The sequence below is a fragment of the Falco rusticolus genome, chromosome 5 (genome assembly GCF_015220075.1).
Source record: "Falco rusticolus isolate bFalRus1 chromosome 5, bFalRus1.pri, whole genome shotgun sequence".
Lineage (NCBI taxonomy): Eukaryota > Metazoa > Chordata > Aves > Falconiformes > Falconidae > Falco > Falco rusticolus.
Window position 1 is genome coordinate 1460871 of NC_051191.1, and position 18792 is coordinate 1479662.

Below are 18792 nucleotides of genomic sequence, written 5' to 3' on the forward strand. Positions count from 1 at the left end.
ATAGTTGTTTTGTTTATTCAGTCTAACATGATTAACTTGTACCTTTGAGTAGTTTGAAGACCATGTGCTAGTGTTATGCAGAAAAGAAATAGAAGTGATCCAGGTGATGCACCTTTTGTTAAAATTGCAGGAGAAATCATAATGAAAGCAAATTTTTGTGAGATCACTCTCCATATTCCTTTTTTGTCCTTTGGACAAAAGCATATGTAGTTCCTTTAATCTCAAAATGTCAACAGAATTTTCCAGGGCTGTCTGTGGCAACAATTTCCAGCAGGTAGTGGTACTGTTAAGGTGATAGTACAGCAACCACCGCTGGGCAGCCACAGTGCTGTGTTATGCAACATCTCATCTAACTTCTTAAAGGAAAACCCTTCCTGTCTTTGTAGAAGTTTCTTAAGAAAGATAATACTGCCTTATGTGGGCAGACAAGACCTTGACTTATGGTATACCTCCATGTGTTGGTATAACAAAAATGATATGGCTTAGATAATTTAGCTGAGCAATTACCTGAACAGGTTTTATTTTATTTATAGATACAGAGAAAGAACTAATGTTTATAAAATAAAGCAGTAGGGATGTGTAAATCACTGTATGTTAATCTTTTATTTATAAGCTTGCAAAATAGTTAATTGTTGTAGCAAGAAGTATTTATTTGCTATCTGTTCTTGTTGATGTTAGTTCTACAGCCCAATGAAAAATAATTTCCATATTCTATGGTGCAAAGAATTTCTGTGCACCCCAGTGTGACTAGATAGCTGATTTCAGTTATTTATCATTAGGATTAGTTGTTCCATCTTCTAATCATACCATTCAGATTATGTGCATGTATTTTCCATTGCTTGTCTTTAGCAACTAGCTCTCTCCTTTTAATCTTTCCTTTGACAGGATCTCTCTAGTAGCAGTGTTCAGACTGAGGAAATATGCCAATCCTTAGGACAGCTGAATTTCATACATGTGGCATTCCGCGTCTGCATTAACCATGTTAACTGGAAATCTAACCCATTAACTTTTCTGGCTCTTCTTTTATGGAACTGATCATATCAGCTGAGCTGGCTGGTTCAGAATTTGGCAATTAACATCAAGCCTTCTGTTCATTGCAAAAATTGAAATTCTTGATCCAACACCATCAAAACATTGACATAAATTGAGTTCCTTTTCTTACCGTTGTTTCTCAGGAATATTTGTCAGCTTTTTCAGAATTACAGAAGCCTGTCACCAGCATTTGTAGTTCTTCCACTGAACTTTTGTCTAAATATCAAACTGTTGCAAACTTTGGAAACCCCTTCTGGTAACAAATCACATTACACTATAGTGGAAAAGCTAAGTATCTTCATGAGGATTTCTACTGCGTGATCATCCTTAATACAACCCATGTACCAATCGAGTTCTCAGTAATGCCATTTCCCTTCAAGGTTCAGCTTCTTGGCTGTTCTATTGACTCTCATAGACATGGTACTAGAAGTTGTGATCTAGCCTACCTGCCATCAAAGAAATTTCTTCTTCCCACATCCCTCCTACTTAAAATATGCCTCTGATGAAATCTCTGGAAACAATGTCGGATATTACTATCCTGTTGTGATCTCAGAACTCTTCAGAAGCTCTTTAAGCAGATAATGAGTTTATTGTCCTTCCCCCAGCTAAAGAGTTATCTAAGCTACACTAGATTCAGTCTAGTGTCTTCTGTCATCTCCCTTCCATATATAAGTTCTTTCTTGCAAAAGACTTCAGAATGTTTTACTCTGTGGAAAATATGAAATAACCAAATTTCTGTTCCATTTCTTCAGTGTAGGTATGTTGACAGTATTAAGTGCTCAGAAAGGATAATGGATTTTTATTTTACTCACCCATCATCCCTTGTCACTGCAGTCATCATTGAAAAGATTATAAGTGGTGTGGAAAAATGAGATATGTCTCCTCATCGTAGTGAAAATGTATTCCACAGTAGGTCTTGCTAATCTAGACATTTAACTACCAGTCCCTACTGCCAGCGTGCAAATAGGTTAAGTTCAGCAGGTTCGTTGTCTGTGTGGCTTTTCTACACATCTGTATCTTGGGGAGGGAGAGGGAGGACTGTGATGGCTTTCTGTGAGTTGTAGATTCCATTTCACACACACTCCTCCAAACTCCTGTAAATGTTGTGGTTACAGCATCTTATTTATTGGCAGTATTTGCTTGCAAAAGCACTGTGTAAACTCAGAGTTTGAATTTTCTAAGCACGTGCAATCATCATGAGCATCATTAGAACATATCCTGTTAAGTGAGCCAGGCCTTTCATATTCAATAACCACTAAGGTGGTGAGTTCTTTGACAGTCATATTCTGTACTTGAGCATCTATTCCACAGTATTCATATGGAGAGTAATATTTTTATTTTTTTTACTGCACTCCATACTATTCGTTGCTACTTTTACTCCAAGGTTCTACTATTTGACTCCTTTACAGCACCAAGCCTTCATGAAAATAGGAGCTATACTGTCTGCTGTCAAGTGAATCAGCAAGTTGAGCAGCCTGCTCCACACACACACAAAAAAATCTTCTTTGACTACATAGGACACTTTGACCCTTAGAAGTTGAAGACAAATGAACCTGAAGTCTTAGTTTCTGGTATGCAGGCTGCAAAGTTCAGTGAGGCTGCTATGGACTCACCATCTTTCAGGACTTCCCAGATCTTCCAAAGCTGCTCATTTTCAAAGAGCACTTGCTTCTCAGGTCCTTTGGCTGAGGTGGGATTGAAATGGCACTGGATATATTTTGTCTTGTATTTCTGTACAGCACAGCGAGAAGCTTGAGTCTTGAAAGAGCATCTATGGGTGGTGTGAACGGATGAATATCTAAGCCAGGGTTGCAGAGTGCATGTACATCTGTTTTACAAATATGCACACAAATGTGAACTATAAATCTGCAAGCATGCTCAACAGTAAGCAAGCTGGTTTTGTAAGACACAGAAAATTTTTAAAATTGCTGAAAAATTATGCAATATGCTGATTCCTGATAATTTTTATCTGTGCTGTAAAACCAACCATTTCATATTAATGTATGCTCTTCATACTAAACTATGTTCCCCAGAGGTAATAACTGTTAAATAACTTAGACTTTCTAACAACTCATGATTCTATAAAGGACATTCTGTCCATGTTCCTCTTGGTAGAGATATAGTTCCCATTTTTCACTGTTCAACACATGCAGATTATCAATATCAATATTGTATTGGTTACATTTTTCTAATATTCTCAATTGAAAGTAGAATGTCCATCTTAATTATGAATGTCCTTACTTTTGAAATCCACTGCATCATGTTTCTTTATTTTTATTAGTCCTTAGTAGTCAAATTTTTAAAATACAGCTTCTTTTCATAATAGTTCCTTTGTATAAAGGGGTTTTTTACTATTATAATGTTGGTTTTTTTCTTCCCTTAGATATGCTGCTTCAGTAAAAGATGGCTCCCAGTATTTTGTTCTTCTCATTATTACAGATGGAGTTATTTCCGATATGGCTCAGACAAAAGAATCCATAGTGAATGTAAGTTTTGCTGAAAGTGTTGAAATTTAAAAGACATAGGTTTCTAGGAGTTCCTGCTTCAGGCAATAAACTGTATCAGTTAACATTTCAGGCACTAAATTGTTCCATAAAGTAAACATCTATTCCAAACAGCAACTGTTTATCATGCATAAATACAAAAAAAAGCAAAAGTTGAATCTCCGCTTAATTAGATAGTGTTCTGTGAGAAATTAGACTCTTCTCTCTAACACTGTATGTTCATATGATTTTCCTCATCTGCTTCTTGCCTCCTCCTTCCTCATGCACATCCCACCATGCAGTTTTTCACAGTGAACTGTTCTTTATCTTTTTAGTAATTGTAGACAGCCTTGATCCCCTGCTTTTTAAAAATTGCCCCAAACTTTCTGGCAAATGGCAAGCATACCAGTAATTTGATTTCCTTCTTAGTCCCCTAGAATTCTGAAAATTCTTAATCTGTTCTCAGTTTCTGCATTATTTTCAATATTTTTCTTTTCAAAACTGCTGTGCATATAAGTAATATTCTGTATTATGAACAGGTTCCATTTTGCTTTTGCCCCTGGGAAATGTCAGATGTACACACAGGAACAACTTCTAGACAGGGTTTGAAAAGATTTACACCGATCGTTTTGAACATACCGTAGTGGATCTTGTTAATAGTGAAGTGGTGAGTGAAAGGCCTACAATAAAATAATTAAACATCGTTTCAAAATGAGTAGCATAGAATTAGTTGGCATATTTTTGAAGGCCCACTTGCGCTACCTCCTGTAGAGATTCAGTACCATTCCAGTTTGTGGGGCGCACATGAAAATATTACTGAAATGTTCTTTACTGGAAAGCAAGGTGCCCTCAAGTTCTAGCCCGCAACACCTAGACAGAGTCTGTGTATAAATAAGGACTCTGACAGCCATCTGGTAAGCTTTTACACCCAGAGTTATAACTGTTTGAAGGTACCAGTTTACTTCCTTTCCTCTTCCAGCTTCCAATATTAAAATAGGATAAAAAGACTCTCGCTTTTAAAGGAGATAGGCAAGCTTCTAGCTTGGAAGTTCGTCCTGTAATCTAGCCTAGAAGGGTGGAGTATAGCTTCTCTTAGATGACAAAAAGGCACCGTCAAGCAACTCTTGATTTAACTCACCCCTCAATTTGAAATCCATAATTAAAAGACCAGCAAGTCCAATTGGCTGATATCTTGTAAGATTAAGTAATTTGCTACTAGGTCATACAGAAAAACTTTGTTTCCAGTAACAGTTCGTTTCCAGGAATATAGCTGTTAGTCTGCAACTGTCTGGAAATACAGCAGATGTGTTGTTAGCTTGGAATGAGTAGAAGTGTGGGCATATTTGCTGTTTTTTTCTTTTTATGAAGATATATTCATTTTTCTGTATGCTTCTTGAAGTGTGAGTGTAGAATACCATGACAGAACTAATTAAATGCTATTCAATAATAGTTTTTTTCAGTCTTAATAATATCCAAAAAAAAGGCAGTGATGTTCAATGCAGCTTGGTATGTATGAAACTCAGGAAAAGCATATTTCATTTTAACACTAATTGTGCTTTTAGGCATCTTTCTCATTACAGCATGTGTGTAGGATACATTCTGTTTTACCAAACTGTTTAAAGGTTATACTGTCATTCAGGAAATGGCAACACTTAAGTTTATGTGCAGAAGTTTAACTCTTTGTCTTTATGCTGTCCTTGCCACTTACTGTTCTGTATACATTGTGTCACATAATATTGTGTCTCTGTGAGTAGGAATCTCTTTAAAGGATGTTTTCTTTACAATCAAGCAATAAGATTCTAGGAAACACCTAGAAAACAGAAGGTGTTCTGTTCTAAGAAATGCCTTCATGTCTCAAAAATATTTTATACTCACTATTATTGACTTACGCAGGGCACTGTAATTCAGTTACAGTTACACTGGATTTATGGCTGTTACAGAATCACAGATAGGTTTAGGCAGAAAGGGACCTCTGGACATCATCTTGTCCAAAACCCCTGCTCGAGAAGGGCCACCTAGAGCTCTTTGCCCAGGACCATGGCCAGACAGGCTTTTACTGTTATCTTCAGTAGTATATTACTATTTGACTTAACATGGGATTATTAATTTTTGTTTTACTCTGCTACAAAATTTTAGCTGGAAGATTGGCTATGTAGTAGCACTTTGTGATGAATTTTCAGTCAATGTATAGTATATAATGTATAGTGGTGTAGAACATGAAATAGTGATTTAAAGAATGGCATATTTTCATTGTTTTAAATAGCATGTTTACAGTAATTAACTGTAAACCTTATGCTTAAAGAAAATTGCTTTTATATGTAGTATTATGACAGATGAAAAATGGGAAATGGTGATGATATATCTAAAATGAGAATATATTTTAAATAAGGGAGAAAACTACTTTATATTCCAAAAGAAAAGGATAACACTGTGTTCTAAAACCACTTAACTTCAGACTTCAGTGTAGCAGAGTTTAATTTAGCAGAAACTGTACATCTATGATTTTTGGCTAGTGCATAGTCCTGTTTAAAATGAGCATAGGCATTTCAGAGTTCATCAGAATATCTCAATAAGGAGCAATTGTCAACCCTGACATTTGGTAAAGGTTTTTCTTTTTCCAGTTGTTACCCTCCTCAACAGAGGCAGTTTCAGATTATTTCTGTAAACTAGCAGATATTTGGTGTTCCTATCAGGGCATGGGAACCCAATATTTATGATACTGTCCTCATAATTTTAAAGGTTTTACAGAGAGTTTATTCAGGAAAAGCCAATTATCATCTTTGCCTTGTTTCATTGAATTAAAAAGATAAAGTAAAAACCAAAAATCTTGCCATAAGCCAGTTCGATATCTTATTTTGTCGCATGGATGACTGAACTGAAAAAAATTTCGTTCATGGAAGAAATGTAAGATACATACTGCTCAAATAGATAATTTATTCTCTTGAGATAAATTGGCATTAGGTCTATGTGAAACATATTGTCACATAGTTCCAAACAGCTATGTAATATCAAGAAACAGCAAAGTACATTTAAATGTATGTCAAACTGTCATTTGATATATATTTGCAATTATTGTCAGTTTACAGAAGTTTCTAAGATAAATTTGTCATCTTAGTTGTCATATTAGTATTAGATCTTAGCATAGTTTGTTGTGTTTAATTACAATCCTATATGGTTCAAACACTTTATAAGAAAAAAAAAATAATCATCTGCCTTTCTATCTTCGTTCAAGATGTTTTGTACCACTTAGGCAGACAGTTTACACCACGCAACATTTTAGGTGGAAAAAAAAGTTGCTTATTAAAACATAACTTCTGCATGGTTTTTATTCAGATTGCCCTCAGATCTGACGTACTATTGGCAGAGATTATATAATGCGTTAAACCTCTTTTTCTTCTACTTTTGAAGGCTTCAAAGCTTCCAATGTCAATAATTATAGTGGGTGTAGGACCAGCAGAGTTTGATGGTAAGTGTTCTAGTGTTTTTCCTGGATTTTTTTATGTTTGTTTACATTTTAGTAATATGTTGCTTTTCAAACAAATATTGTTCTTTAAAAGAGCATAATATGGAACAAGCAGTAAGGCACTGTTGACATTTCCAGCTGGATTGATTGATAACTCAGTATGATTACAAGCTACCATGTGGAGCTGCGTAGCCCCTTAGGCTCTCTGTTCAAGTCACAGAACCATATGGGGGCTCAGCATTTACAGAGCTCCAGAAGACAAGTGGAAAAAAAAATCCACAGGAAAGCAAGTATACTCAAGTAATATTGAATTTCTTCAGCACAGGTATTTAGTTGCCTTGTGAAATGTCAGTTGAATGGAAGTATTCATCATCTCTTCTTACTGCAGTACTAAAATACTGAGAAAAATAAATATATTTGAGGAGGTGATCTGGGTTAAACTGGGTTTCGCTAGGTAGCAGGAGTGAGCCTTACTGTGTAGCAGCATTGAGAGAATATTACAGCAGGAGAGAAATTACCAGAATTATCTACATATTCTTTCAGAGCACCATTCTCTATTGCAATAACTAAGCTGCTTCCATTATTTGGACCAATTTATTACATGCTTTTGTGTATATCACTGCACTATGAAATGTAGACGTTCCCTGTATATCTATTTCTCAAAGTCCTACATCTTTTCTTTTTAATTCTAGTACTTCTGATTAGACAGTATGCCTTCTTTTGTACATGAGATATACTTAGTTCTACCACAGATGTATAATGTAAGTAGTCACTAAAGACTGTACATGTTCATTCTTGTCCAAATATTCTAAGAGTATGAAAACAAGAGGAAAAAATAACACAAGAAGAAAAACATTTACTGGGGATTGACTTTCTTATGCCTTTTGGCAAGTGGTATATTAGCGATAAGTATCTTATTCCTTGAAGAGATTGTCCAAGCGGATGCTTACACTTCAGATGACTGTATGCCACAATCAATGAGAAAAGAGTTTGTCTTCATAAATGTATATAACGGAAATTTACAAACTTCATTTTTACCCCCGAGAATTCCAACTTCAGTTGTGTGTTACTTACTTTTCTTTCACCCCTCCTTTGCCTTTTCCCTTTCTCTCTGTTTCTCCAGTCCTTGGGTTTGTCCAGGCTCCCCTTAACTCAGTCAGGACATGTAGATTCTGTCTTTGTACTTCTGGAGGTTGTCTTTGCAGAATTCTTGGGGTGTTATCCCTGTGGTTTTTCTTAAGGTAGGATTCTCTTTGTACTGCAGGATACAGTTTCCATTTTTGGACCTACATTCCTTGAGTGTACTACCTCAGTGAAGTTCGCCTATTAAAGAATCATAGAATAATACAATTGTTTAGGTTGGGAAAGACCTTTAACGTCATCAGGTCCAACCATTAACCCAGGACTGCCAAGTCTACCACTAAACCCTGTCCCTAAGCACCACCTCCACGTATTTTTTAAACGCTTCCAGGGTTCCCCAGACAGCCTGTTCCAATGCTTGACCACCCTTTCAGTGGAGAAATTTTTCCTAATATCTAAACCTCTCCTGGGCAACTTGAAGCCATTTCTTCTTGTCCTGTGGCTTGTTATCTGGGAGAAGAGACCGACTCCCACCTGCCTACAGCCCCTGTCAGGGAGTTGTAGAGAGCGATGAGGTCCCCCAGGAACCTCCTTTTCTCCAGAATAATCAACCCCGATTCCCTCAGCTGCCTCTCATAAGATTTGTGCTCTGGACCCTTCACCAGCTTCGTTGTGCTGGTGTATGCCAAATCTGTAGGCAGAGAAATTACTTTTCCATCTGCAGAAATTCCTTCTGGAAAAAACAACAGACTCCATGTCTGATATGGATGCTGAAGTGTGTGTGTAGGAGGGTTCCAGGCACACTGTCTTACAATTCAAATGTCAGTCAAGCTCCAGCTCTGCTGTAGAGAGACTAAGCTACTCCTCTCCAGATACCACTGCCCCCTAGATCTCCCAGCCCCTGGGGGCTACCAGAAAGGTTCTTAAAAGTCTGGAGCTCAGCTAGACGGCACATACATTTGGCAGAGCATTGCTTAAGGATGTGAAGATGACTATAACAGGTCGGATCAGGGGTCTGTTTTGCCCAGTATTCTGTATCTGACATGGCCATGGGTGGTTATCTAGAGAACGTTAAGAACAGAATAAGTAAATATGATACTTCCCTGAATACTGTTTTTAGATTTGAATTTCCTGAATGGGATGTGCTTTATATGTCTGTTTTGGAAATTTTCAGTGGCTCTCTCCTTCAAATACTTGTTCAGTCTCCTCATTTCAACACAAGTGCATTTTTTGCATTATCAGCATTATCTGGCAACGTGCTCTACAGACCTACTAATTTTTTCTTTGCATAAACATGCTCTTTTGTTTGGCTTGAGCTTGGCTCCTGATAGCATCATTTCTGCTTTCTAGTTCTTACATTGGAAGAGCTAAGTTTTGAAATGCTCTTAACTCTTGGGTTTCAGTGAACTCAGCCCAGTTTGCAAACCCCTGAGAAGCTCAGAGATGCAGGGCTTTGATCTTCATAGTGTATGCTGAAAGGATTGTAGGATAGCAATTCCAACAGCTAAGCTGTAATCTGTGATCCCAAATTCACCCATTTTAACACAGACCAGAGAGCAGGTATGCCTCTCTACCAAGAATGGGTTCTGGGTATCTGGATAATTTTAGAGTTTTCCTGGATCCTGCTCAGAAAGATACAAGAAAAGTTACCCAATAAATGTAATACTTTTCTTTAAGAACTCCTCATTCCTATGCATTAACAGTCATTACTTTTCCAGTACGAATGTGAGTTACTGCCTCTTTGTGCTGTATTCTGTGTGATATCTTCTGTAAGAATAATTGCTAAAGATAAATTCTTCTCCACCTGTGAAAGTATAAATATAGCCTTACCAAAACAGATATACTTTGCTGGTTTGAGTGCTGGAAGGATAAGAACCTTATCATGGTCTGTTTTGTTCTGAAGATGGCAGTAAAGGCAAAAAGTATGTTTTGTCAGCATGAAAAAGTGTAAAATAACTACAAAGCATGATGGTTTTTATGGCTCAAATGATCTTAAAAACTTACCTAAATAACAATTGGTTTTGTTGTCCTAAAGTGTACACTGACTAAAGTTTTTCTCAGTAAGATTGATTTTGTTGTGTAGCTGACCTCATAGATGAATTAATTTTGTTTCTTTTTTTAAGCTATGGAAGAACTGGATGGTGATGTAGTGAGGATTTCTTCAAGAGGAAAGTTTGCAGAAAGAGACATTGTGCAGGTGGGAGAGAAAATTTACTCTTAACAGATTTTTACTGATCCTGTTGGTTTTGAATTCTTGTTTCGATCTGTATTCCTGCCTTTCAATTTACCTTAACCCTGAGCACTGAGATAACTTATCTTGGGGTGTTCATAACAAGCTCAGAAAAAACTCTCTGTGATACCTATAAGCCTTTATATAACACATAGTAGTGGATCTGCATTAGGAAATGACCCCTAACTGGCAGCACACTGATAAAAGTCTTACACAGAGTTATACAGGCACGGGAGAAGAGTCAGTTGCCTCTGCACTGCAATCTCACTATGATTCCATAAAGAAAAAATGCAGCTTTTGTGGAACTCAGCAATACCTAGACTTCTAACAAGTGCATTTGAGATGCCTAGGGTATCTTTCCTTGCCTTTAACTGCCAGTCCAGAAAACTGTGAGTGTCTCCCAGTTCCTGTGTTGCATCTGCCACATACAGCCATGCACTTGTCTCATGCTTTAAGGAACTTCAGATGATAGCTGGAACAGATTGCCCAGAGATGTTGTTGATGCCCCATCCCTGGAAACATTCAATGTCAGGTTGGATGGGGCTCTGAGAAACCTGATCTAGTTGAAGACGGCCCTGCTCATTGCCGGAGGGGTTGGACTGGGTGATCTCTAAGGTCCCTTCCAACCCAAACCATTCTATGATTCTATGATCTGACCCAATCTGTAAGAGTGCTACTCTTATCTGCATTCCATGGACACCTCCATTTCTTTGTCAAAGTCCTCTGGTTCGGTTCCTGCTCTCTACAGTTGTTCAGTCAGCCCAGTAGTTGTCATTCAAACCTGTGCAACCACTGTCAGGGTGGTACAGCGGTTCTGTATGCATGTACACAGCCACCATAATCCCCCTTTCCCTGAGAGCTGCAGATTTCTAGAACCCCACAGATTGTCCAAACTATGTACTGCTCCAGGCACCCCGTCTTGTTTCCTGATTACCCATCCCCCAGACAGAATTATTTCATAATTATTTTCTTGTTCAAATAAAATTAACTAGCTATGCATTTTTCATTTTCATGGAATGCTACAGCAGAACCAAACAGAAAGACGTTTGGTGGCTCAGCACGCTAATCCCTGCTTGCTAAAGTATTAAAGAAGTTGACATTTGAAAAGCAGAAAACTACTGAAAAATTGGATCAATCTGATGACTGTAGAAAGAATATCTGTCTAAAACAAAATTTTTATGGAAGGCATGTTTTTCTGGAAATGTCTGAATACATCTATGAAACAGAATATTTCAATCGGAAGGGACCTACAACAAAGAACTAGTCCAACTGCCTGACCACTTCAGGGATGACCAAAAGTTAAAGCGTGCTATTAAAGGCATCCAAATGCCTCTCAAAGACTGACAGGCATCCTTAGGTTCAAACGTTACCTTAGTTCTGCCATTTCTTCTTCTGCCTTTATTCCTCCTATTTGTCAAAATTCATAGTGTTCACTTATTTTTCCTCCTGCTTGTTTTCACTGATTTCTCTCCAAGCCAGACTGGGTTTTTATATAATTGTTGGTTCATAGGATGTATATATTTATTGAATAACTGAGCTATATGAATAGCTTATATTGCAGATGAAAATGTTTTAATAATGCAGGCCAGATTGCAGCTGATGAACTGTGGAATGTGTATATTTCTTTTCAACTATATATGCAGGAAATGAAACTTCAAAATGTTTAATGTTACAAATACTGGTATGTGAACATTTAAGGATTTGGTAACTGCTGGTGGATACAATACCTCAATCCAAGGAAGTGTTCAAAACATTATGTGACACCTGATTTTATAGTTATTTTTGTTTAGAAGACAAACTATACAAATCTACAGAAATATATGGAAATTAAAACCATCAGATCTCTTTTTCCAGTCTTAAAGTTTCTCAGTGCAATAAATAATACATTAAAATTCCCTCTCTATTTTTTTTCCTAAATGGGGATCAGAAATGAGCATAAGATGACAGTAGTTAAAAGACTCCCATAATCTGTATGGATATACATCGAAGAAAGTAATAGATTCCTTAATTACTTTTTCTAATAGTTGAAAATGAGACTTTTTTAATTTCTGCAACATACAGAGAAAACAACTGATGGGAGGGTGACATACAAAACTCTTAGAGTAAGGCATGCTGGCTGCTTTAGTCAGTGTTGTCAAAAAGGTAACTATAAAAGTAGAGATGAGAAGAGGGACAGCTGAACAGGAGGCAAGAAATGATGTTTCTTATTTTGTCAAAGCCTTTATAATGTTCCTTGTAGTCTATATTGGGCTAGAGAAGGACTGTCTGTAATCTGTTATGCTATATATGTCAGTGCTTTCGACAGAGCAACATGTGGAGATCTGCCTCCAGAGCTGGAAATGTTTCTAGACCCCAAACCAGTATTTCTGCGAAGAAAGCCCTATGCCATGTCAGAATTTTAAAGCTAATTCAGATATCTCTGGCATGCTTTGCACTTATGTTTAAATGCATTTAAATATACGCAATGTAATTATACATAATTTCTCTGAGCAACAGCAGCTCCAAAAGCTGCTGGTTTTACATTCAAAGAGCATAAACGGATAGAGTTCTTCAAATGTTATAAACAAGATTTGTGAAAATGTTTTGCATCAGGAATATTCCAATTTCTCCTGAGAAATAAAAAATGTGATGAATACCCCTTTTGTATTTCTTTAGAATTCACTGCATATCAGAAATGTAATAAAACATTTATTTACTATTAACATATTTCAATCAGAGCTTTGCCCTAAGACATATTGAACTACCTGAAGGCAGTATTACGCACTTTTTCTGTCTAAATACTAACAAACACGTTATAGACTAGCTAAATAAATAAAAAGGGATAATGTCAAAGCCTTTAGGTTTGCTATGACCTTTATTTTATATCTGGCAGGATAAAACAGTTTTGCTTTTATAAAACTAGCTACTCAAATACAAAAAGTTTATCTTTTTTGTGTATTAGGTTAGTTACTGAAATTAACTGTTTTATTAAAGTTCTTAAATTTTAACAGTCAGTATTGTGAATTTTTTAAATTAAATTAGGAAAGAAAAAATTTGCCTGCTAACAGTGACTCACTGTATCTATTATATTTACTACTGACTGCAATCTATGTAAAGACGTGACTTTCATTATTCCCTGCTCACCAGTAAACATACATATTTTAGGGACTCTTTATTACATGTGTACCAACTCCTCCTCAGTGTATTTAATTTCTTCTCCTTTGTTATCCTTTTTCTATTTAAGAAGTTCTAGGAGAAATACTCAAAGTAATGTACCTTTTGTTTCTCTTGAAAAATTTTTATATCACCTTTTAAATTAAACTCTCAAACTATGGAAAAAACCACTTACATTCCATCAGTTTCCCTGTGGTTTCTCCTTCATCTTTCATTCTTCTGCCACCTCTACTCCTTCTACATGTTAGCTCTAGGCTTTGCTGCCATTGCCAGCTGCCCTTGTATTTCTGTATGTATGCTTATCTGTCCATAGCTCCTCCAGCTCCTCCGACATCTATATTCAGCGAGCAGAGGGGAGCGAGAAGTAATTTAGGCCATCTATATTGTATAATTGCATTTCAACAATTTTTGCTGCAGAACAGTGGTCTGAGGTTTCACGTCTGCAGACCACGATGATGGCCTTATAGGTGATCGCTTGGGATGGGACACATTTCGTTCTTTAACTCAGACTGCATGTGCTTTTTACATAAGACTGACATTGCATTATAAAATAAATAAGCACAGGAGGGGGAAACGAACACCAGGCTTATCCCTTCCCAGCCGAATATGTAAATCAGCAGGCTACCGAGATGCTTGTTTTGTTTTGTTATTCTAACTTCATGCTTCTGGGGACAGTCAGATCTGTTCTTCCAGAAAAATTGATGGAGTTTTAAGAAGGAACAAACACTTGAAACAGGGCAGTGCTGGGCTGGCTTCTGAAAAATGCTAGAGCTTTTTTAGTGAAATGGAGAAGTCAGTACTAGTAAATGTCACAGTATGTGCTTGTCTTTTTTATTGAAGAGTTACTGAATAAATGCAGAAATTGTTAAGACAGCTAATTATGGAACAGCTTGCTAATTATGGAACCTTGCTTCCTGGCTTAATACCCTAAAATCAGGTTCCTTTTTGCCTGCTGTTCTCCTGCCCTTATGCCTGATACATTCTTGGACACAGCACAATGAAGTGGTAAAGGATGCTCCTGTCCGGAATAAAGGCTGGTCCCATTAAATAGTCTTGCTGACTAGTCTTGTAGTCTTGCTAACTATGACAGCCTGCACTAGCTGTCTGCTTCAGCAGCCAGGGTGGACTAAAGGATCTCTAGAGGTCACTTCTAGCTTCAACAATTCCATGATCAAGTGATCTTCTGTGATCTTTTAAAAAACTGCCAATCTACAGCTCCCCGGGGAAATGCCCGAATCAGTAGCTGTTGGTCACAGGTTTCAGTTTAATTCCACATAGTTCAAATACCCAGGCTTGAAGTCTTTTTTTTTCCTGGCACTTTAAGATCCTTTTCAGGAGGGTTATGCAGCGTCATCTCTTACTTGAATTCTAAACACCTTTTAATAGGAGACTGATGCCTAAATAAGTTTCTTAAGTCCTGGATGAGAAGTGTTTTCCAAAGTTGTTGTAAAAACAATTAAATTACATTCAAGTTCTTTATTGCTGAAATGTTGTCTTTGGGTTTGGTTGGTTTTTTGTTCTGGTTTGGGTGTTTTCCCCAAGATTTTTTTTTATTACTATTTTATTTGCCTAATATATTTAATAGTTTTCTTTATTTCTGTCTTTTTTGGAAAACTCTCAGGATCTCAGAAATACAGTGTAGGCTAAACTCTCACTGTTTTTCAGTGTTCCCCTAAATCTTGAAAACATTGATGCTTTTTAGAAAAATGGAATTTAATCTGTAGCCTTGGATGCTGTGCATCCAAGAAAGCAAAAATTTTTCTGGTTGGTATAATGGGCAAAAGAGTCTTCAGATTTTAGCGTTCAACCAGCAGATGAGAGATCTGTTGGTCTGACTTATCAATCAGTTCTAGTTTTATCCTGCAATACAACAGTTAAGAATTAAATTTTCCCTGTTTTGCGAGAGGGTGAAAAGGTACCGTTAGGCTTTGAATTCCAGCATAGCACAGCCTAGCACATCAGTTTCAGTATTGCAGATCTGGGTATCAGGTAACAAGTTATTTTTTTAATCCAATCCTTTTTGCTTAGATTCTTTATGCGTTTGTTAGTATCATATAAAAAGTGGTTCATAGGTTCAAGTGGTTTGTAGTTCTGCTAGGTATAATGCAATATGGTCAAGAATATAAAATCATCCTTTCTGTTTTGTTCACTTCAGATGGCAAAAATTCTGTTCACAAACTGCTGGAGCAGAGGCAGTCTGGTAGGAGAGCCCCACAAGCAGGAAAAGTAAGCTAAGGATAGCTTTCTGAGACAGAATTGCCAGCTTTATGAAAATGATTGAGAGTGAGAGATAAACCATATATACACCAATGAAACACATCATTAGCAATCTGAGCTAGCCATGCCTTATGTAAAGAACTTCACCTGAGTGAAAGTATGACACTGTTTCTATTAGAAAGCAGGTGTTTAAAAATTGAGATACAATGTGTATATATAAAATAGAAAATATCTATATGTATATATAAAATGTGTAAGGTAGCATATTCATGTACTCTAACTCTCTAGATAAAACTTTCTTATTTTTGTGTTGTAAAATGTATTCTGTGTCTGCATAATTACCTGTGTGAATGTCTTCTTGTTTTGTAGTTTGTGCCGTTCCGCGATTACATTGACAGAAGTGGAAACCACGTGTTAAGCATGGCAAGACTTGCTAAAGATGTTTTAGCTGAGATCCCAGAGCAGTTTCTGTCCTACATGAGAGTCAGGGGAATAAAGCCATCACCTGCACCACCACCCTATACACCCCCTATTCATGTGTTGCAGACTCAGATATGACTGCTCCAAAGTGCTCAGCGTTTATCAAAAGTCAAAGTGCTCAGCGTTTATCAAAAGTCAAGAGTCTCTGGATGCAGCAGTAGCTTCTGGTAACTTTTCAGAGCTAGAAAAATTCTCTTCACATACCAAAATTCTCCTATGGTTGCGTAAGCAACTGGAAAGCTTTATGCTAGGAGCAAAATGTTGATGATCTCTCCAAGTCTTTTTTTTTTTTTTTTTTTTTTTTTTTTTTTTTTTTTTGGGGGGTGGGGGTGGGGAATGACAAAAAAATCTAGGTTTTGATGTATTTATTGGAGGGGAAAGCACAAGTCAGGATTTCAACTCAAAAAAGATTGTCCTCTCTGAATACTGTGTGTACATAAATGTATAGGAATGCTATTACTCTGTATCAATGTTTACATGTTACTATTTTTAAATTTCAGTACTTTTATAACTATTCTTAAGAATAACAGTTTGGAATATTGACTCACATGTCTTCTAGCTTGCAATAGTTTGTCACAAGATAACAAGAGAAGCAATATCTCTTTGAATGTTTGTCCAAACAAACAGAAATGAAAGCTAAGAAAAGGACAAATACATATGTGTTTTCCAATACCTGAATTGCTTCAGTCAGTGCTCAGTAATCCATCTCACGGTTTGAGAATAAATTCCTAAAATGTGAATAACACAACTGCATATAACTTTTAACTAACCCCAAACTTTGAGGGGGGAGGTATGTGTATTTTTTTCAGGGATGCTCCAGTTCCTAGGTTTATCTAAGTTTACAGTTTTTTAAACTAGTTACTGAAGCAGATTAGGAGACTTACTTGCTATAAGTAATTAAAGAAAATTACCTCAAATCAGAACTATCAGAGTATTATAGTTGAGTCACTGAGCTCATTAAATCTTATCATGCATCCCTTAAAGCACTGGAAATTTTGCATCAGAAAAGTCTTTTGGAGTGCTTACAGCAGATGTTTTATAATGGACTGTTTTAAACTTAATATAAAATCTTAACTTTTTTTGTCTAGATTGCCCATTCAAAGGGATGCTGACTCTTAATATTTGGGTTTAATATTGTCACATTTCCATTCAGGGTGCATGAATGATAACATTAATTAACTGGTTTAAAAATTGCACAACCATGTTGCTTTGTGCACTATTTTGTGTACAGAACTACCCCAAAATTTTATTATATGCCTGTTCATATATAATTATAAAATGGTTTTGCATGTATACTTTTTACAAAATACACGGTTTTGTGAGTTTGTGTCAGATACATTTTATTTAGAACTAATGGCCTTAAATTTCACAGAACTCCTGAAATGATTGTGAATTGCCTTCAAATACTGTTAAAACTGAACATTTTAATTTTTTTGTGTCACAGTTGTAACTGTCTGGTAATGTAACTTTTTTTCTTTGCATATCACCTGTTTACTACTTCTGTTTCTTACTACTGTATGTTGTAATGTACAGTATGAAACTAAGGTGCGTTTTTTAAGCATGAGAAGTTTTTTGCCAGAAAGCATATCTTCAATATTAATGGCATATAACTATGTAAATGCAGAATCTTCCACTTTTAAATATATTTAACTTCCTTTAACTATCTTATGTGGGAAATTACTTTTTCCAGATAATTATTCTGTTGGTTAAAAAAAAATAATATTTTTGTTTTGTAAAAATAAATCTTGTTTTATTTTTATTTCAAAACAGTTTTTACATAAATATGGGCTTTAATTTTCTCACCAGGATATGTATTTCTTAGTGGATTGATGTTGCATGAATGAAATTTGATACCTGGCAACTACAGATTTTGATGAAAAGTGCATCATAAAGAGTAAGTTTAAATCTACTGAACGGTGGTGGTGTTCTCCTTCCATCTTCTGCATTTATTTTTCATACCTACAGTGTTGACACTTCAGAAATAACTGAAATAATATTATATTTCTGTTGTTTAATTTGGTTAGCCAAATCTTTATGCTGACATTTGTATTGGTTCCCAGTGCCCATGTATTTAACAGGTGAGAAGGTCAAAGCTCTGAGGTCAAAATCACAAACTTATTTTATTCAGTGTAAAGTAATAGCTCTCATTTAACCGGCACCTTTTAGTAATGGAAAGATCAGTATCAAAATTAATTTAACAACTCATTTAACAAGTGAAGGAGCTTTTAAAGATAACTATTACTTGATCAAAATTATTTTTTCGCACCAGCCTAAGTACCATCCTGTGCTGCTGTTTTTTCTTCTGTTTGGTATTAGATTCTCAATCTAACATATGTAATGGAAAGAAATAGATGTTATCAGTGGACTAAGTATTCTAGTGGGAAAAGGAGACTTTTTCCAGACTTGTGACATTCCCTATATGTTTGACATCTCGATTCTGTAACGTGTATGAGAATCATTATGTAGACTCACACGATAGCTTCAGTCATTCCAGTAGTAGAGGTGAGAGTTAATGGTCAACACTTGAATTTCCTCCAAATATCATATGCAGCCATTTTTACTTCTGGCTTTATTCTGAAGAATAATGGAACATAAAACTCATATTCCTTCCTAAGAAATGCTAGCTGCTACCAAAACTTGATAATTTTCTGTGA

General features: G+C 36.2%; 1 protein-coding gene across 5 annotated transcripts in view; it reads left to right on the forward strand.

Annotated features, from left to right (window-relative positions):
* CPNE8 (copine 8) overlaps positions 1 to 18047 on the forward strand; it is a 107943-nt gene extending 89896 nt beyond the window's left edge. For all 5 annotated transcript variants that reach the window (XM_037387598.1, XM_037387599.1, XM_037387601.1 and 2 more), the window contains 4 exons: positions 3416 to 3518; positions 6924 to 6981; positions 10182 to 10255; positions 16028 to 18047. In XM_037387598.1, coding sequence (XP_037243495.1) covers positions 3416 to 3518; positions 6924 to 6981; positions 10182 to 10255; positions 16028 to 16216 — 424 coding nt within the window. In that variant the 3' untranslated portion in view covers positions 16217 to 18047. The remainder of the gene's footprint in view (positions 1 to 3415; positions 3519 to 6923; positions 6982 to 10181; positions 10256 to 16027) is intronic.
* Positions 18048 to 18792: the final 745 nt, after the last annotated feature.